The 23,670-nt window shown below is 40.5% G+C and overlaps 1 protein-coding gene across 1 annotated transcript; it reads right to left on the bottom strand.

Moving 5' to 3' along the window:
- Positions 1-815: 815 nt before the first annotated feature.
- On the bottom strand, positions 816-23,670 carry MKRN1 (makorin ring finger protein 1). Its single transcript, XM_049821751.1, has 8 exons — positions 23,420-23,670; positions 15,525-15,653; positions 10,702-10,928; positions 4,968-5,194; positions 4,264-4,478; positions 3,461-3,571; positions 2,872-3,010; positions 816-2,423 (listed from the first exon to the last, which is right to left on the bottom strand). The coding sequence occupies exons 1-8, from the start codon at positions 23,590-23,592 to the stop codon at positions 2,211-2,213; spliced, it is 1,434 nt and encodes a 477-aa protein (XP_049677708.1). The 5' UTR covers positions 23,593-23,670; the 3' UTR covers positions 816-2,210.

Below are 23,670 nucleotides of genomic sequence, written 5' to 3'. Positions count from 1 at the left end.
ACATGCTCTGGCTGGCAAATTTATCACCTTCTTCCATCTTACCAGAACACATCTTTGTGAAACTCATGTTTGAATGCAACCTTCCAATAAGATATTAACAACTTATGTTCACTGTGTAGGGGAGAAAAAGCTAGCTCTACTTCAAAGCTTTTCATTTTTTCTGTTTCTCCCTGTCAGTTTTAAATGTCATTTGCGCAAGTTACATTCAAATCCTTTTCTCCCTCTGCTACTTGCCTCTGAAAAAAACCCAACCAAACCAACCCAAAGATGGGTTTAGACTGTTCAGTTAAATTTTTCATAGGCATATCCCTCAGCATCTGAATATGTTTCTAGTAGTTTACTGCCAAATTTTTCTGCAGAACAATGCCTCTTTCTGAACACACAGGCTTAAAGCAGCATGTCGATTCTCAGGAATGGGCCTGTAGCAATGCTTGGACTTGCTGTCCAAACAGCATTATGACAGGAAACTATCAATACAATATGTACTGCAACTGACTTTGTCCTGAACAAATAAAATTAATACCATAGTGCACAACTTACTTCTGAGAAAGTAAGCCACATCTGTTCCCACTAATGGCCCCATATATTCCTTCAACAGTTCAATTGTCTCAGCTGTCTGTTCAGAATGTGTTCCTTACGTTACAGGCTCTTTGCTGGAAAGGTTATAACTAAGTTAAAATTCCGTATTAGCGTGAAACGATTCTGCAGGAGTTAAGAATAAGTGACATAAATGCCTTTATACTTACAGAAATACACACAAAAATAATCAATCAAGCTGAAACACAGAAGCTTCAAACTTAAAAGAACATACAGACTTCTTGTTTAATTTTTTTGATTTTTTTTTTATTTGGGAAAAGTGCTTCTTACAAAAGGCAGCTGCAAAACAATACGTTATAGACCTCAGAACAATTTCTCATTCCATTTAAAAGTGAAAGGAGAGGCAGTCTAGGGGACAAGAGCAGCAGGAGAACAGATCACGGGGCATCCACAAGTCAATAAAAACAGCAATAATGTAATGCAAGGTTAAAATTCCTGTGCTGGGGCTTTGGTGGCAAAGTAATTTCTCAATGCAAATTACAGCCAGAAACTGCATGACTGCCTTTGTAAGCAGTAACACACATAAACTCAACAGCTTTACCAGGCAACCTGCCCAACTCAGATGCTGAGAGGCACATGTACCTCAAACCAGCTGACAGGCACAGCAATTCCCTAGTAAAGCTCACGGCTTAAGTGGTTACACCAAGTTCTAAAACTTACAGAGCAATAAAGCTAAAGGGGCCTCTCTGGTATTCCTCTGACCCCACCTTGGCTAACTGGATTTCTGCTCCTGGACAACCCTAATCATACACATGAAAGAGAGCTGGTGTATTAGGGAGTGCCATCTATTAAGTTAAGCGATAGTTAAGATCGCTGCCACAGACTGGGCTGAGACCACTAAACCAGTTTCATGTCCAATTGGAGGCTAGACTTCATGCACCAAGAGGGGATGAAAGATGGTTTTGTTATTTTTAACTTACAGAGTCTCCCCATCCTTGAGGTCCAACTCTACATTTATCTGTATATACACATAGAGAGTTCTCCTTTCACAAAGACATTTTCCTTTCATGCTAAACACAGTAAAAACCCAGAACGTTCACACCTGGTTCTGGTTACACAGTAGTAATAGTAATGTGCAAGTAAACAAGAGACCAAAATCACAAATGAAGATGTGTACATGAGGGGGCTGGAACAGAGCTGATGCCAGAAAGAGAGTATTTGTATCTGGCCTCAAGTCAGAAATATTGGTACAAAGACAGAAGAAAGGCCATCAGCCAATTTACATCCCCACTGCATGGCCACTGCTCATTTTTGTATCTGGGCTCTTCAAAATGAGTGTGGAAGTCCTGTAAACACTTTAACCCTGGAACTGGGTGAACTCTGTTGGGTACACAGATGAAGCAACAAACCTAAGCTAACTGTTTGACAGTTAAATTCATTTTTACAAAAACTAACATTTTAAAGATTTATTTCTTGTTATTTGTTTAAACAGAGGAAAAACAACACTCCTGGGGTGGGAGGGGATGGGAAGAGACAGACCCTGGGTAAAAGTTATTACAACAGCACCTGGAATTGATTGGCCTGCCTAGGAGAAACACAGGCACTGCCACAACACCACAGGTAATAGCTACTGCCTGAAGCCAAGATGACAGTCCACACTCCACTGACAGGTGCTATAGATCCAAGTCATAGTAATCTTCCAGCTCATCATGAAACAAGTCCCACTCATCCTCAGAATCCGTTAGCTCATCGTCACCTCCTGCTGCCAACAGCATAAGCAACATCTCACCAAGCTCAAAGGTCACCACCTCATCCTCATCGGTCTCAAATGGATCACCATTCTCTCGCTCCTCAATGAACTCCCAGAACCGATTCCTCCGCTGGGCCTGCAAGTGGAACACAAACATTTCCCCAGGTGACCAAGCGATACAAGGTAGGAGTCTTTTCAGAGGCTGACAAGGTTCAGCCCCCCCCCCCCCCCCCCCAGCATACTGCCTGACATGCAAGAAACCATGTTTCTCTTTCAGGGAGACACTGACCTCCAGTAGAATTTACTCTTACACACCCCTATTAATGCTACCCAACATTTCTACTTCAGTATGTTGGTGTACTAGGAAAGTTTTTAAAATTCACTCTTTCCGTCTTGGCCTCCAGCATTCACAAACTTTAGACTACAGCCTCCTTCAAATTCACCATTACAGAGGTCTATCAGAAGTTAAAAAAAAGTGTCAACATTTCCCTGTCCTCTTCTCAAAGCAGCTGAATTAACACACACTCCTCTTGCACTCTCTCTATATAGAAAGGAAAAAAAAAAACAAAACCAGCAGCACTGACCCGGTATCTACTTGATGTTCCCACTTTGGGTCTCTGGGGCTCCTCTCGGCGGCCGTCAGGATAGGCATGTTTGTAAAAACAGTTCCCTCCAAATGGACAGCTCCCACGGCCTTCATCAAAATACCTGCATGGCTTGTTGCTGGAAAGGAAAATATCGCAACCCTTACTCACAGCAGACCCCAACCAGACTTCAGAACTGCATTTACCTGTAGTCCAAAATGATCTCAGGTACCATTTGGAGCTGAAGGGATTTTGTCAGTATAACACCGACGCGCAGAAATGATGTATTACACATGTGTGGGTCGATGCATGCATAGGGACACTGATGGCTCGCAGTGCACAAGCTTGTACTACCTTATGGCTACACCACCAGCGTTTTGCTTATAGAAGGGAAAGATTGAGGTCAAAGAAAATAGGAATAGCTTTGCGACTGTGTGGTTGCATGCATCTGTGGGCAGATAGGCAAGGACGCACTCCACACATGATGGTGGAAAGGAGGTGTGAGAGGGCTTTACATTAACACCCTTCTTCTCCAGGTGTGCCTTTATCTCTGCAGTCTCAACCTGACAAAAGGCTGCAGTGCTCATACCTCATTGCCTCCTTGTATTTCTGAATGAGTTTCTGCTTCTCTTCCTTCTCCTCCACCCAGTACTCACTTGGAATGACAAAGTTAGATGTGATCCGACATTCTGGGCAGGACCTGGGGAATGAACAGACTGTGCTGCAAAATTCCACATTACAGGGCGCTTGCTCTCCTAAATTACAAGTCATGGCACATATATCCATCTTTAAAGATGTATTGTACCCACACACTTGCTGTATGAGCTTTTCAATCTAGACTCTCTCTTACACATGAAGATAACCTAAACTCTCCAAGAACTCAATGGCAATGGCAGCTGGTCAGCTTGTCTCAGAAAAGCTTAAAAAAACACTTCAGACTCCTTTTTCTTTACAATTAAATAAATTTATTTTCGTTTGATTTCTGTATTTGATTGGAACTTCGTTTTTTTAGAACAGCCTTTCAATGGAAAAATGTTTTGTCAACTGATTAATGAACTAGGGCGGTAATGAATTAAGCATACATTCTGAACTGGTTAATCTGTTTTCTGATTCCTGGCTAGGTGTCCAAGACACAAACAGTAACCACTGGACAACATGCTACTAAGTAAATGAAAGTTATTTTCTACCATTGAGTTTTGCAAACTTAATCCATATTAACCAAATCAGAGTGTACATGTTATCCCTAACAATTATTTCACTTCCAAACTAAAGTTAGTACGCATTTAATGCAGTCTCTGTGCACTCTACATCTGGAAGTCTGTTGCAAGTTGTCACAAGTTACTAAGTTCTTCCACAGTAACAAAGCACAATCGAAATGGGAAAGTGCCTCACTTTATAATCTTGCTCTCAAATTGTTTAGCACTCCTCCACTTGCGGATGCACTTGAGACAGTAAGTGTGGCTGCAGTTGGAGAGGATCCCAAAGCGGCGCTCACTAGGATTAGCTTTTTCATACACCACCTCCATGCATATTCCGCACACCATGTCTTTACTACGCTGGACGGCAAATGAAAGCTCCATGTCCTTCTCGTGAGCTTCAATGCAAGACTGAAAAGGAGAGACAAAGAAAACGACTCCAGAGACAACTGGTCACCTGGTGAACTCTAAGCAGGTTTTCAAGCTCAGTTTTACCCTGCTGTTTTGCATAATGAATGGAGTATGATTAAGCTGAAAAATCTTTATCCAAAAGCCAAACTTGCTCAGATGGAGGGGAACAATCAATACAGAGTTCAAATTCCTTTCTTCAGACATTGCTTTTAAACATGAGAAAGGCAATCTAAAAGACCATCCAGTTTTACTAGGCAAAGAACAAAGCTTTAGTATCTTTAAGCAGACTGCTCTCCCAGCACAGATAAGGAAACCCAGCTGCTTTTAAATATGGCCCTGACAGGAAACAGTCCAATTTACAACAGGAATTTCATTCACTGCCTGACCTGCATGCACCTTCAAATGAAAGGAAACTAGTGACAAGTGATTGTGGGGAGCTAGGAAGCAATAACTTAGAGCTGTTTTAACACCAGGCAGTTGTTTGCTTACCTTTATATGCTCGGATCTCTGTGCAGCATCAATTGGATGCAAGACCTGCAGTCCACACATATCACACACATCCCCATGAATATACACGCAGTTTTCTCCATAACGACATTCTCCTACTGCAGCATAGGGGCACAGCTCCTTCTTTATCTCCACATCTACTTGCTCCTTTTCATATTCTTCCTCAATCACCATTTCCTGCAAGGGTGCTTCAATGCAGGAAGGAGCAGCTGGAAACAAAATTAAGGACAGTAAGCAATAAATTCAGACTAAGAGCACTGGGAGCAAGAATACACTGTTTTAATGCAAAGTAATCTTTGGGTAACCCTGCTCAAGTTATCCAGAGAGAACAATAAAAACAACTAAGGTTCATTTCAGTCCAAGTTTCACATACCCTCAACCTGAACTAACAGTTATTTTTCCACTCAAGAAAGCATGACCAATTTCTTCATCCTTCAACCCAGACAAGACTAAAGCTATCAAGGTTTCAGTGGCCAGATTCAGATCCGTTTACAGCCTAAGTCTGCACTGGAAAAAATCTCGCTAATCCTCAGCAGCTTAAGTACATTTTTATAAAAACTGGTTCAGCAACAGTTAATATGGTTACAAATCTATCACTGCTTTGAGAATTAATTTCAGATCAGCTAAAGTCAACAGGCTTTTTCCCAGAAATTACACAGCTTAAGCAATAAAAGGTATATCCAGCATAACAAAACACCAGTATGGAAACACCACACCAGCAGTTCCTTATGTGCAGGTTAATTAGCATGTTTTTGTTCAGCCTGGATAACAGACTTTCACTTCTAAGCTCCCATGCATCTCCATGACAGACACAAAAGCTGTGTCCACACCTCTCACCAAACTAACTTGATTCCAGGTATTTGCCAAAAAGCCTATCCTAAACAGATATCTGGTGTCAGACATGTAAACGTAGCTTTAAGGAACTGAAATTCAGAATATTTTCATTGCATTCTAAGCTAGCCATCAGTTTTGCAAAATCCTTAAGTAAATTCCCTTACCTAATTCTAAACTGAACTGAAATCTGTATCATTTCTCCTCCCCATTTAGACAGCTACTGCCTAACACTTCTCCCTGTACCTCTTGAACATACGCTTGTCTGTGTCACCGCAAGTCAAACAGCCTTTTGAGATAATTACATAAGTAGGATGATAAACTAAGTTATAAGACAAAAGCAGTCAGTTTGAAACTGAAGACATAATAAACACAGGAGGACAAGAAAGCATTACTATATTCAGAATAAACACCAGGAAGAACAGCAACTGGACTTCGTTTACATAACCAGTAGCTGTTACAAGAGTAAAAAGTCATCTAGGCTATAAGAAAGTGTAACTGTCATAAGCTATTTGAGCACTAGATTTGGAGGAGTAAGCAAAAACTATCAAAGGCATACTTGGATCAGTAAAAGTAAAGGACAGACTCCTCAAAAAAAAAATCAGAGGCTGCACGCTCAGTTTTCATCCCCATGGAGCAAAGAGATACAATAAGCATGTATCAGCCTGTTAGATTCTGGACATGCAAAGAAAAAGTAGGTCCCTCAGAGCTCACAGTTTTGGGGCATAAGCAAATATTGAAGATTAGCATAGGAAAATATTGGCTCTCAAAGTAAGTTCAAGTCTGCTTCTTGAACCATCTCTGACATTAGAGGTCACTCACACTGATCTTGGATCAGTCTGTTTGCTAGAAACATACTTTTCAAAAAGCAAGTGAGTGACAAAGTAGCAAGTCAACTGTCAACCTGCTCATTTTTCACTAAGAGATTTCCAACCAAAAAAGCTTCATTACCCCTTCTTCCCCATGAGTTCTAGTAAACCGGCACCAAGAAAAGTAACAAGTAGCCATATAGTAGGCTCCACCTACTCTTCTGAGTAGCTGAACATAATATGAAAATTTGTATTTATTAATGGAAATTTCCACCCCCACCCCCCCTTTTGAAATCCATGATCTCCACTTCCAAAAGAAGTAACAAAAATGACACCTACCAATCAGTTTCTATTCCCTCAACTGTCATTTTTGCCAGTGTTTTTTCTAGTTAATGTTGTTACAGATTTTTTACCTAGTTGCTTCACATGACTTCTGACATCTTGTTTGACCCTTACTGAGGAAGGAGAGTTTAGTAGATCATAGCATGGATGGGCAGAAGCCTACTAGACAGACAAATGCAGCTGAGTTTCAAAGGAAACAAGTGATAAAGTACTACTTTTAATGGGGCTGGGAAGATGATCTTTACTTAAGGCAATCCTATATCCCTAGAAAATGCATTCTTTGAAAGAAGAGGCACATTTGAAGCTCCTAACAGAAAAAATTTCTAGTCACCTACACTCCTCTCAAGGGTATTTTTTGTCAAAATTTTATTCAAAAGGGTTTTATTTGTTTAAAAAAAACAGAAACAAAAAAAACCCAAAACCACTCTATTACTTGAGGTTCTTTGAGAATAAAGCCTTTGAAGTCTTACCCCTCCAGAGACTGATTTAGAAACCCATTTATTTATTATGCTGGTCCATGAAAGGAGAGAGCAGAACTTCACATCTTGGAACAAAACAAGTATAGAGTTGTCACTTTAAACAAACAAGCAGCCACCACCACCAACTACTTATGTCAACAAGCACAGTACAGCTACTAAATTCCAGCCCAGTCCACAATACCATACTTGCACAAAAAAGTACAACCAGATCTTAGTGACTAGACATCTAGACAAGAAGATACAGATCTATGAATGTCAGCCTTTAATAATGGCTCTGGGTACTTCTACATTATGAGAGGGTTGGAGAGGGAAAAACATGCTAAAACTGACATTAGTTTTCCAGTCCCAGTCTTCTGTGCTGTCCCAGCACTGCCCCTCAGCAAGAGCTGTATTTCTATGAAATAAAAATTAATTAGTATTTTCACTTCTGAATATCTTAGCTTCCATAACCTAAAGCCCTGCATGCATATCTCCTATATCTACTGCATTGTATCTGCTACAATTTTGCTACCTCTTTGAAAGCAAAATTGGAGAAGCTCACAAGACATCATTGCCTCAGTAGTTACGAATCAAACATCCCTCATAGAGCAACATTTACTCTCTACAATTGTCTGCGATTTTCAAAACCACTATTCTCCAGTAGGTGGACCCAATCCCTATCTTCTCATTGCCATTTCACAGTCAACAGGGTTAAATTCATACAAGTGAAAAAACTAGTTCATTACCTTCAATTCACACACCACCTGCTTTCACTCCAGGACACACTTTGTAGCATCAAATACATTCATCTTGTAGCAGCAGGAAACAGCCACCCAACTCAAAGTGTTTCCTATATTTCTGCCTTTCCACTCTCCCTCAATTATTCCAGAACATCTAGCAGCAGTAACAGCAAAACACATACAGAAATGTGGTGCATCTGTAGATCAAACAAGTGAGTATCTGAAGAATCACCAGTATTTTCTTTGCTAGGCCTTGAGGTCATCTTCAAGATATCAGGTCTAGTCCCAAATCAGAGAATCATCTGCATTAGCAGAATGTCTTGTCTCATAGTAAAAGATGAGCATTATAGCCCAAGCTACACATGGTTAAGCTGCCAACCCTGAAACTTCAGCATTTGCAAGACAAAACACAGGCTTCTAGCTGATCTTGAGAAATAGGATCCATTTTAAAATTTCCAAGTACCTGTACATTTCTCCAGGCATTTGACAAGAATGATCTGTAAGGCTTTAAAGCGTATACTGTGGAACCGTGCACACATGTTCATGATCACTACAGCAAGGTTCTTCACTTTTTATAGCTTAATAAAGACAATGGCTCCAGAAAAATAAAGTTTTCAAAATGCAGCTTTTAAGAAGTCACCATGGGAATTAGCATCATGTAGCGCTGTTCAGAACAGAAACAGCTGAGTATGTTTGTACATTAAAATACATCAAATTTCAAAGGATACAAAACAGAGAATTTCAAACAAGATTAAGAGACAAGAATGTTACTTAATCTGTGGCAGCCACAAGTTTCCACGAAAAATAAGCCTGACCCCTAGAAAAAGGAACTGCTTCAGTAAAACTGAGTTAAAGGTATAATGAAATGCTCTTACGCTTCAGGAATTTAGGAGAAAGCACCAGCTCTCCTGTAAGGAGTAGGTGTATTTAAAAGATCTCTGGCTGTTCAAACTAGCGACAAAATGCTTCCAGTGGAGGGCCACGCAGACCTTAAGGGGGCTGAAGCCCATGAAGAGAGACAGGAAAGTGGACTAGTTCAGCTTAAGAAGCGATCTTATTGCTATCTTCAACTACTTAATGGAAAGGAAAAAAAAAAACAACCAACAAACAACACAAAGCCAGACTCTTCTCAGGTGTGTGCAGGACAAGAGACAGAAGGCAAGCCAAGGCAGGGAAAAAATCCAATCACATACAAGGAAAGTTTTTCCTTGTGGAAGAAGTCAAACACTGCAAAAGCTGCCAAAAGGTTATGGCATTTTGAACACGTCTGAGGATAGAGACTGAAATAAACAAAGACCCTGGCAACCTGACATAGCAGACCCTCCTTTGAGCAGGAAATAAACTAGATGAAAACTAGAGGTCCCTTCCAATCTAAATTATTCTATTCTGATTAAATGGATTTAACAAAGGGGATCCTCTATCTTAAACACAGAAGCTGTATCTTTTATGACAGTAAGGTGACATATTAACAGGTAGAAGACAAGTTTTCATTCCTTTGGACTATACCCAAGTCACAGATTCACCAAACAATTCCATAATCAAACTTCTCAACAACACTACCAAAATGTTAATGTCACTTGACCATTCCTTTCCTCTTCACCCTTCCTCAAATCAGATCAGAGCAGGCTCCAGCAGCACCCTGTAACATTGAGAAGGTAATTCTCTTTTCAGATCTGAGACTGAGTAGTGCTGTGGAGACAAAAAGTATAATCTGAGCACTGTATGACAACTTCAAAATTTTCTGGATGCAAGGTGTCTATTTTGGATTCAGACAATTATTTGAGTACTCATGGCCATAAGCCTTCAGTTTTAGAGAGCCAAATATTAGAAATTATGCTAAAGTAAACACCTTCAGCCTACTTTTCACTTAAATTTTAGGTCCTTGGGCTATCTTTCTGCAGGGAAAGCAGATGACAAGTATGCTACTTAAACAGTCTGGTCCATATGATGAGTTTCTTCAATTTCATTCTCAACATGACCTGTCACAGTAACAAAAAGTCAAGTCTCAGAAAGGCAACTAAAATAAATGATTTTCAGCTTGTGGTCTGAATTGCCATGGGATTCACGAAAGCAAGCATTAGGCTTCCATTCATTCTACAGTAATCCGTACCTCCACCAAAAAAACCTTTAAGAGACTGCAAGAAAAACCCAAAACAACTGCAGCAGATATCTTTCCAGAGTAGTGATATTAATTGCATCGCCAATATTTTCTTCTCCCATCACATATGCAAACTAAACTTCAAAGAAGGAGATTCTCCAAGTCATTCAGAGCCACAAAAAGAAGGAGCCAGTTACACAGAGACTGTCTTTTTAAGTATACCTGGTTTCAGAACATTAGGACAGCAGTAGTTAGTAACTGACGTGGAATGGTCTGACTATTCACATCAGAAAATTTAAACATAAGTTAAGGACAGGTCACATGAAGTGATAAATAAATACGAATAGCTGTACTCAACAAAACCAAAAGCATTAAACGGACTACATATAAATTCTTGACCCATGACAGAAATTTACTGTTATCCCATGATTAGCTTACCACGTCCACAGTATGGCTGCCCAGGGACAAACTCTACAGCGTTCACCCAGTCTTCAGCACCTACTCCAGCAGCTGCCAGATCTATATTTTCATCTTCTATCTCAGCAATAATTTCTTCAACCGTTTCAGGGAGTGATGCGAAGTCTGAGGACACTGAGGGATAAACTTCTGCATCTGGATTCACATCAGTCACTTCTTCCTCTTTCAGTGGCTTGGTATGTTCATATCTAAACAGTTGAGACACATCATGTCAACTCTTCACAAAAAGATACCTCCATAAAGCAGCCCAAGGTATTGGAAATAAACTGATTAATATGCAAGCACACTATTCTGAAGGAGGACCTAGAAATGGCTTGAAAGAGAAAGCCACTAATGACCCTTTATAGAGATGCGCTTTCACTTCTGTAATGTCAGCACTGCTTAAGGAAACAGAAGGTAATCCATGATTTTTGGGGAAACTGAGCAGGCATGCACAATTTTTACTTAACTTACATAGAATGAACTTCAATTATGTCCAAAATTGGTCACATACCTATTATGCATGTGCAGTATTACTGAATGAAATAAATTAGTTCATTCAGCTTTAAAAAGAGAAGACTAGGGGCAGATATTGCTGTCTTCAACTACCTCGTAGGAAGCCACACTAAAGATGAAGCCAGAGTCTTGTCAAAGGTAAGCAATGACAGCCAGTAGACAAAAGTCCAAAATTATATAAGTTACAATTAGGTGTTAGGGAAAAAAAAAATATCACTGTGAGGGTAGTCAAACACTGGAACGCGTGCCCAGAGAGGCTGCATGATCTTCATCCTTGCAGATAATCAGAACGTGACTGGACAATACCTTTGAGCAACCTGACCTAGGCTGGCTCTGCCTTCAGCATAGCTCCAGAGATCTCCACCAAAATAAGTGATTCTTTTCTGTAACTGAGCATCTTGCCTCATTCAGATTTTATGTTGAATTTTACTTATTTCTAATGCCTCTCTCAACTTACTGTGGAAAATTATGCTTGGAACACTTTGAGCCCTACCTTTGATCCCACTAGCAACAGGAAAGCACCATTTCCCTCAAAAATCTGTCTTCCAGCAACTAGTAGACTACGTGGGAAAATAAATTACAGGTGTACCTTTTAAGTCTTAGATATTTGCCGACTAATTTCAAGAATAAAGGGAGGGAATTTTTGGAGATCATACAAAACTTTTAAGCAACTGTGATTCATTTACCTTGCGTCAGACTGAAAACAACAAAGTCTCACGGTTCTTGCATATTAAAGAGATGCTCCCAACCAAATGTCAGCTTTGAACTCCTAAGGAAGCTATGAAGCACAAATTTAAAAGTCAAAACTTCAGACCTCTACACCAGTGGTCTCCAAGTGGTATGCATGCACCCTAAGGGGTGCGCAAGACAATCCACTGGGGTGCAAGAAGAAAATACTAGAACTTCTTGTCATACTTCCTTTTTCTAAAAAAACCCAAGAATTAAGTTTTACTAATATTTAACACACAGATTGACAGCGGTGTCCTCACTGGGTCTGTATGTCAGAGGGTCCCACATATGGTATGCACGAGGTGTCCTCAAGGAGGAGCAGGTGTTCCACCATGCAGCAGGGTTGACAGTGGCACCCCCACTTGTTCACTCACTTTCAGCATATTTCAAAACATTGCAGTTTGTTTGTGCCCAATTAAATGGACTGACAGATTATATTATCTTATTTTACCTAAATTAACTGGCAAAACAAACAAGTGGCTTAAAAAGATTCCTGCAAATAAACTGTGGACTGATAACAACACTGATAATGTGAGCACAAACAGACAACAAGGAAATGTCAGAACTAACACTTCTTCTACTCCTACCACGAGCTCTTCATTACAAGGTAAAGACAATGCCAGCCTAATCAGATCTGAAAGAACTTGGCAGGGGGAATAAATAAATCGAGATTACCGAGACAACTACTTGAAATATGGATTTACATCCACTATTATTAATGGTGAACCTTGCCCTCAGTGTCTATTGTGGGTTGAAGCCTTCACAGTTAGCAAGACATTTAAAATCTAAAGATCCAGAACATGAAGACAAATCTCTACAGTTTTTTCAGAGAGGTTTCAAGTCATGCGATACTCAATCTAGTACTTTACAAAACTTCACAGTAAAGGTTTAGAAGCCTCTTTTGAGGCTTCTTATATAATAGTAAAAGACAAAAAGCTACATACCATTGGACCACTTGTTCTTCCTGCTGTGGTAAAAATGACTGAAATAATGCATGGAAAACAATATGGTGACAAAGTAAAACACAGTCCTTTGTCAGCAAATACTGTTGGGAAACACGTAGAAAACACTGCTGAAGATGCGAAGAAACAAGCATTAGAACAAATTTCGCAGTGTGGGAAGCTTGCTGTACAGTTGGATGAAAGTACAGGCATTTCTAACATGTCTCAGCTTATGACATTTGCTACATTCTGTTTCAATAACGAAATACACGAAGAACTACTTTTTGTGAGCCACTAAAGAACAGATGTACCGGAAGAGATACATTCTCAACAAATGACTTTAATAAAAAAATAAAAATAAATAAATAAATAAATAAAAAGATGTATTGGAGGAGATGTACTCTCAGCAGTAAGTTACTTCTTTAATAAAAACAATGTTTTATGGAAAAACTGTAACCAAGTGTAAACCACTGATGGAGCTGCTGCTTTGACTCCAACAAAAAAAAAAAAGGTTCCAGGGTAAGGTTACAAGAGATAGTACCACACCAGAAATTCATTTACTGCATGGTTCACACGTAAGATATTGTGGCAAAGATGGGAGCCAGAAGTGCACTAAGTGCTACAGAGTGTCATCAATACAGTTAATTTTTAAAAAAACAAGACCTTTAAATAGTCCAATCTTTACAACACTTTGTTATGAGATAGAGAGCAACCATGAAAATCTGTACACAGAGGTTTGCTGGTTATCTTGTGGTAAAGCACTTAAAAGTTGCCAAAGCTGAGTTATGCATTTTTCTTTCACAAAGAGACAAGTGTTCCATATTTACTGACCACTTCTGTGATGACAAGTGGCTGTCAGTAGTATGCTACCTAGCAAATATTCTCCAAAAAATAAACACACTCTTATCTGTCCCTTCTTCAAGGTAAAGCCAATGCTTTAAGAACAAGTAACTGCTTTTTGAAAGAAACTTGAGGCATGGAGACAACACTTTGAAAATGGCTGTTCTGAAACATTTCCACCATTATGCAATTTTGTTGCCAAAAATGACGCATGTCAACTATAAAAAACTCTAATAGCTTGTACACTTAAAAAAACTGGAAACAGAATTCTCCAACGTGTTTAAAAAAATCTTCCAAAGAGTTTCAGTGGGTTTTGGACCCATTTGTTAAAAATATAAAAATGCGACACCTTCCAATTAGTCTGCAAGAACAGCTGATTGACATCAGGCGATGATGAAAATTTACTAACCAAATTTTAACAAAAAATCTTTGCACAATTGGTAGATGGGATTGGAAAATGGGTATCACACATTAGTAAGCACAGCCAACAAAACACTTCTTCCTTTTGGATCTACATATCTTTGTGAAAGATCTTTTTCAGCTATGACAGCCATTAAAACTAAGTACTGAAATAAACTGAACTTAGAACAAGACCTTGAAATTGCCATATTACAAAATGTTAAACTAAGATTTCAAAAAATAATGAAGCATATTCAATCAACATTAGTGTCAGTAAAAAAATATTTTTACTAATAATGCTTTTAGTGAGAGCAAAAATTGTTTAGGACTTAACATATTTATAAAGCATTGTTTATTTCATCTTTAGTACATCCTTCTTAACATGTACGTTTTATATTGTACATAACGTATTAGTACAGTAGTAGAGATATATAAATATATGTACATTGGGGGGCTGCTCAAAAATTTTTCACTGATGGGGTGCGCGATCAAAAGTTTGGGGACCACTGATCTACATGGTCAAGAAAGCAACACTGGCACATACAAGGCTACAGAGAGGCTTATTTTTGTTATCTTTCTTATACATAGTAACCATATATTAAACATGAAAATAAAGCTAACTATGAACTACCATATGAAGTCACCATGCAAATATTTAATCATGCATTAGAGCTGCAACAAGAGAATGTTAAAACTCCTGATAAATTTTAATAAAGTGAACTTAAGATGATGCAAACATCCCTAAGCCTTTGTAAAGCTTTGCTACACTAGGAAAGCACCAGTTTCCTTTCTTCACACTTTTTTTAATAATTTCAGGGGTATAGGTTAAGTCATATTATGTTTTCATAACATAGGGCCATTTTGCATAGGCAGTATTTTAGAACCTACATGACTACACTCAAGTTATTTTTCCAAACTGGCAGTTCAAGTGTCAGAGTAGCAATTCCTGAAGAGACACATACAATCAGGAAAAAAAAATATTAAAATATATATAATCTTACCTGTTCAGGCTTTTATGACCACTCAGCAAATGTAACTCAGTTACATCAGTTCAGCTAGTTTGAATGTAGTCTCAGACTTCAATTCCTTTATATACTCTTGTTATTAACAAACAAACAAAAAATCCCCCACACCCTGACAACTAGCATTTTTACCAGTTTCCTTCTTGCCTTGCCTTTGCTATTTATTTCCATAGCAAAGCAAACAACATAGTATTTATCAAGAGAAGGCAGTTTGTGAAAAGAAGCTATTTTTACAGATTTCTGAAGTTGCCATGAAAGAGGAAAACACTTTAAGATTTATTGCCTTTCTGTGAGCTCTCTACTCGAGGACTTAGAGTGAAATTACTCCCCTACAAGATGGTCAAATGCATTTCTTTACCTGCAACGATCTCCGTAAGCACAGCATCCTCGCTGATAATACCTGCACACCATGGCAGACTGACTAGTGGAGAGGTCATGGGAGTAGCGACAGTTGTCTCCTTCCTTGCAAACTCCATGCATGAAATATCTGCAACACAGAAGATTACTGTGAATTAAGGAGGGGCACTGAGGCTGTAAAAGTATCTGGATGACAAGTTATTCTATAAATCAAGCTATGCTGAATTAAGAACACCACTAACTCATGGGACCATGTCCCAGTATAAACTGTAATACAAATTACATCTGAGAGAAGATGAAGCCTTAATTGTTCCAGTGAACTGCACTGCACATTTAGGAACTTATACTTACAAATGCCTGAAAAAAAATGCGCAAAGCAAACTTTATCCTGGGCTATGACACAGAGAAGGAAGAGTCTTGGACAAAGTAGATGGGGACAAAATTTTACTTGTAGCTCCTGTGTTCTGACACCAACAAAAACCTTAGAGAAGCCCACCACTGAACCCAAAAATCAAAATCAGGCACACCCTAAACAATTTTCCTGACGGCTTAAATCTATTTTGAATTTGTAAATAGTTCAAAAGTAATTTCCTCTCCAAGAATGCAAAACATGTTTATGATGGATAATTGCATTTGACAAAACATACTCATTAGTTTTTGCCATAGGACCCAAACACTCAGTAGAAGCACTCTGCTTCAGTACTGTGCTGCCTATATTGGAAGTATTGAGTAGAGTTTCAAAGCTTTTGAGGGCAGTTTACTGAATTTCAGCATGTCATATAACACGAGGTTAATTGAGCATCCTCAAATTCAGCTATTCAAGAAAACCAAACAGTGATTTTCCATTTAGTTGAAATTTAAACCTAGAAGACACAAGCTTCTTTAAAGTACTGTAACTATTCAGACTCATTATGCCCACATCAAAACTACAACTGAAAATACAAGTTTAAGTACATCTTTGCCAATCAACATAGAAGTACTAGCCAAAAAAAAAAAAAACAAAAAAAAAACCCAACACCAAAACAAAACTAACCACTATATAAGAACTGAATCCATCAACATGTTTACCATCACTTCAGTTTACAAAGATAAGCAGTGGTCCCAGATACCAAGCAAGTTGCAAACTCTGAACTCATTGGAAATATCAGGACCTGGTAAACAATAAAAATTTGTTAGGATTGAAGTCTCATACAAATTCTTCACTTGCCTATAAAACACCACTTCAGGGAAGATTGAGATGCAGATTATACCCTTCTAAACCTATCCTGCTGCTGAAAGGAGCAGTCCTGTCCCTTGTTCTGTTAGACACTTTCGCACTGGTACTACCACACCTATGCAGTCAGAAGAATCAGGTCCTCCAACCAGCTGGCTGTGCAGCCACACAGCAGTACAGCCAGCACAAGAGACAGAAGGATCATCTTTCAGCAGCCCAAACTAAGATTAGGATAGCTCTTCACAAAACAGCACGTTCAAGTCAATATTCCTAGACTTAAAAGGTGTCAACTCATCGAATTGCATGAACTTCTGCATAGGTAGTCTGCTGTATTTTTAAGATGTCAGATAAATCAAAGTGAACAATTCACCAAATGACATAAGCAGACCTACATTTGTAACCCAGTACTAGGGATCTATTAAAACCTGAGGCAAGTCTTAAGAGGGCTGATAACCTTCCATGTGCAAAACCAGTGGTATACTCCAAGTACTAAGAACAACAACAACAAAAAAACCCAGCCCCCCCCCCCCAAAACTAAAGTGGTTTTATAAACCACCAGCTGACACTTGCCATCAGGCTGCAATTCACACTCAAAACAATCACCTGTCTGTACACTGTAGCTGCTCTGCAGGATATTCTCCCCAGAGAGACAAGTACCCTAGTCAGGTTTGCCAGGTGGCTGCACAAACAGCTATACCAGCACACACCAGGAATAGGATGTGACAAAAACAAAACAAACCCCCCCCCCCCACTCCATAAACAGCACTCTCTACTGTGAACAAAAAAAAAAGGCAGAAAAAACAACCCACCACCAAAAACCCACAACCCACCCCCCCCACCACCAACATACCACCACAACCCACCCACAAACCAACCCACCTCAAAGGCAAAAAAATGAACAACCCATGAAGTCGTGGAACCAGAACATAACTGGAATTTCTGGCTTGCTTTTAAGAAGTGAGAGTCACACACCAATAGGGTAAAAAACAATTCGGGTTGTTAAACGTTTGTTCTTGTTAACAACTGTTATCTCCACCCTTTGCTTATTTCCACACAGCACTGCTTCCCCCACCTGCTGGGGCACGCAATTTCATAGCCACTTGCTGACTCAGATCAGGGAACAGAGCTTCAGATGTAACCTGACATTCCTTTTACTGCCCCCATCGTTATTTTTAATCTAGATCAGATCACTGTTCAGCCCCACTGCACAGCCACGCTGCTAGTTAAGCCAACAAAGCGCTGGGACACCACTATGGCTGAAATAAGTGACCAAGAGAAAGGCATTAGCCTGAAGTGAGGACTTTCATCAGGAAGTATGTGGTCAACATAACTTACCCTGAACATGTAAGCCTCAAAACTGGGCTCTCCCACTGCTTGTTAGACAGAGGAAATAGGGCTCCAAGTGCCATTCTTTCTTTCCCAGCTTGTGTTAGAAAATCCTCTGCAAATACAGATTCTGCATAATTCTGAAAGTTGTCACAATTTATTACATTAAGATGGCAGGCTATAAGGGGGAAAAAACCCAAACCTGAAACACTCATAAGCTCAATTTAATTCACACATTACTTTTAAAGGCCTGCAATCCTACACAGCAAGCTCTGCCTCATTTGAACAAGAAGGCTGGGGTGGGAGGAGAGAAAAATGTGTTTCTCTAAGGATTATACCAACTCCCCCCCACACCGATGAGAGATAGGGTTTTTTACTTTTAGGTCACAAAGAATTTAACACTTCACACATTAAATTGCTGTGTTTGGCTAAAAGATGGTTTGGTAATGTCAAAAAATAAACACAGTGCATTACTTTTGGTGAAAGGTAACAAAACTTCTGTTGGAGAATATCTTTACACACACAAAGTATTCAATTTAACTGTAGCTTTACACAACAGCAATACCAGCCTCTTGTTTCTGGTTACAGGAAAAAAAGGTTCCTTGAAAACTGAGAAATACACGAGTTACCTGCCTCACTCAGTGACATGTAGAAGGAGATCCAAAATTTGCATTCTGTCAAGTACCCAGAGAATACATTAAATTTCATCTGAAAAAGTAAAACTGGATCAAGACAAGTATGTAGCTGGATTTTCTCTGAGCATCTATGATGCTGTGATCCAAAAAAGCACTTACTCTGGCAGCAACCCTCTCCTTCTTCCCTATTCAGATATACGAGCGTAATTTGGTGAGGTTGCATGGGGAACCAGACCAGAGAACTCATCAGGGTCCAAACCCAGATCAACTCCCCAGTTCGGTTCACTGCATGACTGTACAAAACATGAGTGATCCCAACACACAGAACAACCACGGAGAAGTAGTAGTTGCCTGCACTGGCATTTTATCACTGAAAAACATTTCAACTCATGTCTAGTTACCGATGCCTTGATCAAAATAGCACATCCTGATTTTCATAGGGTATTTAAAGTCACAGAAATCAGGCTTTGCACATCCAAAAGTCTCAAGTTGTAGACAAGATCCAGTGGGCATTTTTTGGAACTGTATAGAAGAAACACTTGCCCAAGGCCATAAAGCAAATCATGTCTCCAACTCCCTGGAATTCCAACCACTGGAGAGAGGTCAGATGTTACGGTGCTACAATAGATTTACTAGAATACTTAAAATTTTCAAGTTTATCCAGGTTTCAACGACCTTGATTTCCATGACACTTTAAAGTGTAATCATCTACTGAAGATTGTTTTCCACTGCTAGAATAATATTGCTTCTATTACTTTCCATAGGCTACAGAAAAAGAACGTGCAATGCCTTTATCAAAAGGACACGGCAGTGTTAAACACATATAACTGCAGTCTAAAATCCTGAACATGGAAGCATCTGAAAGAAGCTAGTACTTCTATATATTAAGTCTTTACCCCTGTAATCCTATTAGTGAAATCAATATGCAATACTTCTTTCCATAGCTTTTGAAGCTTGCAGTGGGTTTGCTTTTTCAGGTGTGGTTTGTTCCCTACTTCAAGGCCACTTAATTCTGCTTTCAGGTAACCCCACTTTGTTTATTTAACTACTGGTTTTGCTGAATTAGAATGCCACACCCAGCGACAGGCCTCCTTCAAAAATTGAGACGTTGCCATGACTGGCAGACAGGGAACCTGAGGATAATAGCCAACTGCAGTCATTAGCTTCTTCAGGTGCCATACAGAGACTGACAATTCCCAGAGAAGAGGCCAGGCACCCTGTTCTAGCACAGCACGTGGGTGTTCAGCCATGTGAGTGGCTGATGAAATTCTACATGAGTTAGTGACCTTAAGGAAAAGAAAAAAAGTAGGTCTTAATAGCATTTATCTGCTTGTCCCTTCTTCTCCACAACCTCCTTCAGCACGAAGCTAGTGGGGAATCCAGAACAGAGCAGCTAAGAAAGGGGCAATACAAGCAGGCTGCTAAGAAGTTTGCACTCCACACGTTATCCTTATCACTAGTGCTCCACTGAATGAAGGAGGCATACTTCACGGATTCAGATTCCTTACATTGAAAGACCACTAAGACTTTCTTTTCCGAAAGAGCAGCAAAGATACAAACACACAGACAACTCTCAAAATACACCAATTAGTTGCTAAGGGTTTTACTTATGTTCAGTTATTAAACAAACAAATGAAATGTAATCTATTTACATCAACTTGATGACCTGAACTATTATTGCATGACATCTGGAAAACACAAGTATCTGGAGCTCACAGTGTCAAGTCTTTGGAAAACAATGTTGGTTATACTACTTCTCAATAAAACTATGTATCCATCTGAACCTGGAAGGACAAAGAAACTTGGCAAGGACCACCATTCTTTTTCTTATTTCAAACATATCAATAACAAAAAGATCAGAATATTAAATAAAAAGTAGTTAAGAGTTACAGTTTTATTCCCCTGCTGTTTATTCCAGATTAAAATATTATACATTATTACACACCACAAAAGCATTGAAAACTGCTAAACCATAGAAGCAATATATGAAAATTATTTTTTATCATCTCTTAAGGAACATGATGAATTCCTACATTTCACCCTGAGACTTCTTAAATTTAGATGCAAGAAAAGCAGAAGGGTAACATTTGCAAAACTAGACGTCTAGGAAAAATCAAAGTCCTTCATCTTAGTCGTTGTCTCTCTCACTCTGAGGTATCAATCATCCATCCCAAGGATATCACACTGGAATAATAAAACTCATTAACCAACCAATTTATCATATCAGGTATTCGAAGGAGCAGCAAGAACTTATTCTACCAATTCTAAAACTATCAGTTATGATAAAACAGCAGTATTCCTTCACCAGCCATGAAGTGCTAAGTCTTTATACTGAAGGGACTACTATCTCCCAGAAGTTTTTTGGGCAGCATTTACTGTCACCTATATGAAGATTCAAGCAAATAAAGCCTACAAACAAATAGAATTGTGCTCTGTTACTCAAAACAGAAACTGCTCTACCCATCACATTAAAACCCTGCATTGCAAAATTCAACCCCTTCATCTCACAGTTAAAACCTCAGGCTCATTTACGAAGCTAAAACAAGATTTAATAGTATGAAATATTATTTTCTTGAATAGGAATACATCCTATTGAAACCAAACTTAGAAAAACAAAATTCTTATCACACATCCCCAGAAGCTCAAGTCAGAAATGTTAATTTCACTTTCAAGTCTGAGGAAAGCTACTCTGTCTACAACTTGAATGGCCTAGTAAAAATAAACAATAAGCAAGCAAGCAATGGGATAACTAGGAGGATTTGTCAAAAAGAACAAAGAATGGAGAGGTTCGTTAGGTCTAAAGCCCACATCTCGTTGTTTAAGCTCACATTAAAGCACATTAACCCTTACAAAAAAGTAGCTTTAACTTCCCACTAGTCCTGTGTTTGTAAATAAATATGGTCGTTAGACAGACTCACTGCACTGCATGACACTGACAAACTCCTACGGCAGTCACCGCCTTCAATAAATTGATTTATTGTGCCTGTTACCTGGGGGGAGGGGGGGGGGGGAAGGGAGGGAGGGAGGGAGGGAGAGAGAGAGATCTCACCAATCCATTTCATCTAATTGAGCCTTTCGATTTTCAGAAATTACGAGGCAATCTGCATAGAGGGAGCACTAACCTATACCCTTGCAGCTCACCCAAAAGCCGAGCTAAGCATCACACCTGGTCATTTCCTCGTCACAGGCCTACGTTTAACTGCCATGCATCAAATATTAACCCGGTTATTCATAGGCAAGACTCTTTGTATGCAGAAGTACTGGGAGAGAGCCACGTTAACAGTGCATTAACCAAAATAAACAGTGATCAACAGTTAACGGGAACGTGCTAAATACTGCAGGGTATACTTAACAGCACAAAAGAGAGACACAGCAAGGAAGATCCCTGTGAAAGCCAAGCAACATTTCTTAATACTGCTATTTCAATCTGCAATTGGCACAAACGGAAAAATATGCAGAATAGAGACGGAGCTCACATCAAGATCTAGAGCCTCTTCCCTTTCTGCCCAAGGGATGTTCCTTTTTGCTTCCAAGTGACTTGAAAAGTATTTACTCAGAAGCATATTCAGGTTAAACGTAATTCACGATTTTATTTAAATAAAAAAATAAAAATAATCATTGAAAAAAAAGGATCAGGTGCTCCTTAATGCTAATCTTGGATTACCACATGCTTCTTATAAAGTAATATCTTTCTACATTCACAAAACCGTTTTATATTCCTTTCAGCCTGCAAACAGAGCAGCAGTGTAAATTTAAAAATAGTCCATCTGGCAAGCTTTACAACATGCAGTGTGATTTGCATAACGCCATATAAAAGATTTATCAGAAATACAGTTTAAAGGAAAATACAAATGGAAAATGACGCAGCACACGGAATCTCAACGTAACTCAAGTAGCAGCGCTCCTCACATTTTGCAGCCTATCACGGCTTATTCCCATTCTCTGGTTTAATAAGTAATACTTGCTATATCAATCACGAATTCGTTTCCATTTTAAAATTTTAATTCAAGCGGGCAAGAGCTTAAAACAATTTGGTACTTCCTGCTTTATCGCATTTTCTGGAACGCGGTTACAGGACTTCCCTTCTACAGTCTCCTTCACACCGACCACTGCGGGCATATTTTCACACAATAAAAAGTGGCCCACGGCACCTCATAAGGAGCCAGCGAGGCTTCCGACCCCTCCGGGAAGGCGAGGGGACGGTAGCCACACGCGATTTGCACGGCGGAGCCGCAGGGAACACCCTCTCGTAAGGCAAGGGCGAGAAGAAAGGCCGCAGCCCGCGCCGCCCCCGCCCGCGGCTCGGGCAGACTAGGCCCGCAGCGCGCTCGACGCCAGCCGGTACTTCCGGCAATGGGCCGCCGCCGCCGCCGTCTCCGCCACACTACATCCCCCACAAGTCCCGCCGCCGCGGCCGGTTTCCGCCCGGGGCCGCCGCAGGGCGCGGCGCGGCCCGGCCCGGCCAGCTGCGCAGTTTGCCGCAGGCCTCCCCCGGGGCGCCGGGCGGGGCGGGGCGGGCCGGGGGGGGGTGGGGGGGGGGAAGGGGGCGCTGCGGCCGCGCGTACGTGACCGTGGGGGGAGGGGAGGGCTGAGGGAGCGGCGCTGAGGGAAACGGCCGCCGCCGCCACGCGGGATGGGGGGGGAGGGGGACGGGGACGGTCGCGACCGCGACCGCCACCCCCCCACCCACCCCCCCCCACGCCGGCTGCCGACAGCGCGTACCTGCAAGTGACCTGCTTGGTCCAGCCGCCTCCTCCCGGCCCCACGACGGGTGGCGGCACGGCTGCGAAGTCGAAGGCCGCGGCCGTCGCTCCCGCGACGGCGGATGTTCCCAGGGCCGCTGCCGCCGCCGCCGCGGCGCCCGCCGTTGTTCCCAGAGCCACCGCCTCCGCCATTACTGTTTATCCCACTCAGCAGCAGCACCGGAACTTCCGGGAGCACATCCTTCCGGCCGGCCGGGCGGGCGGACGGAC

The sequence above is a fragment of the Accipiter gentilis genome, chromosome 18 (assembly GCF_929443795.1).
Source record: "Accipiter gentilis chromosome 18, bAccGen1.1, whole genome shotgun sequence".
NCBI lineage: Eukaryota > Metazoa > Chordata > Aves > Accipitriformes > Accipitridae > Astur > Astur gentilis.
The sequence above is the reverse complement of the archived record's forward strand: the minus strand, read 5'-3'. Positions and strand labels throughout refer to the sequence as shown.

Bases quoted from the DNA above. Each gene is read 5' to 3' on its own strand.
- MKRN1 (XM_049821751.1), bottom strand. From the start codon at position 23,592: ATGGCGGAGGCGGTGGCTCTGGGAACAACGGCGGGCGCCGCGGCGGCG. The intron at 3,572-4,263 runs GTGAGGCACTTT...TTCATTCCCCAG, and splicing joins TTTGAGAGCAAGATTATAAA to GTCCTGCCCAGAATGTCGGA. The intron at 3,011-3,460 runs GTATGAGCACTG...TTTCCTTTCCAG, and splicing joins AAATACAAGGAGGCAATGAG to CAACAAGCCATGCAGGTATT.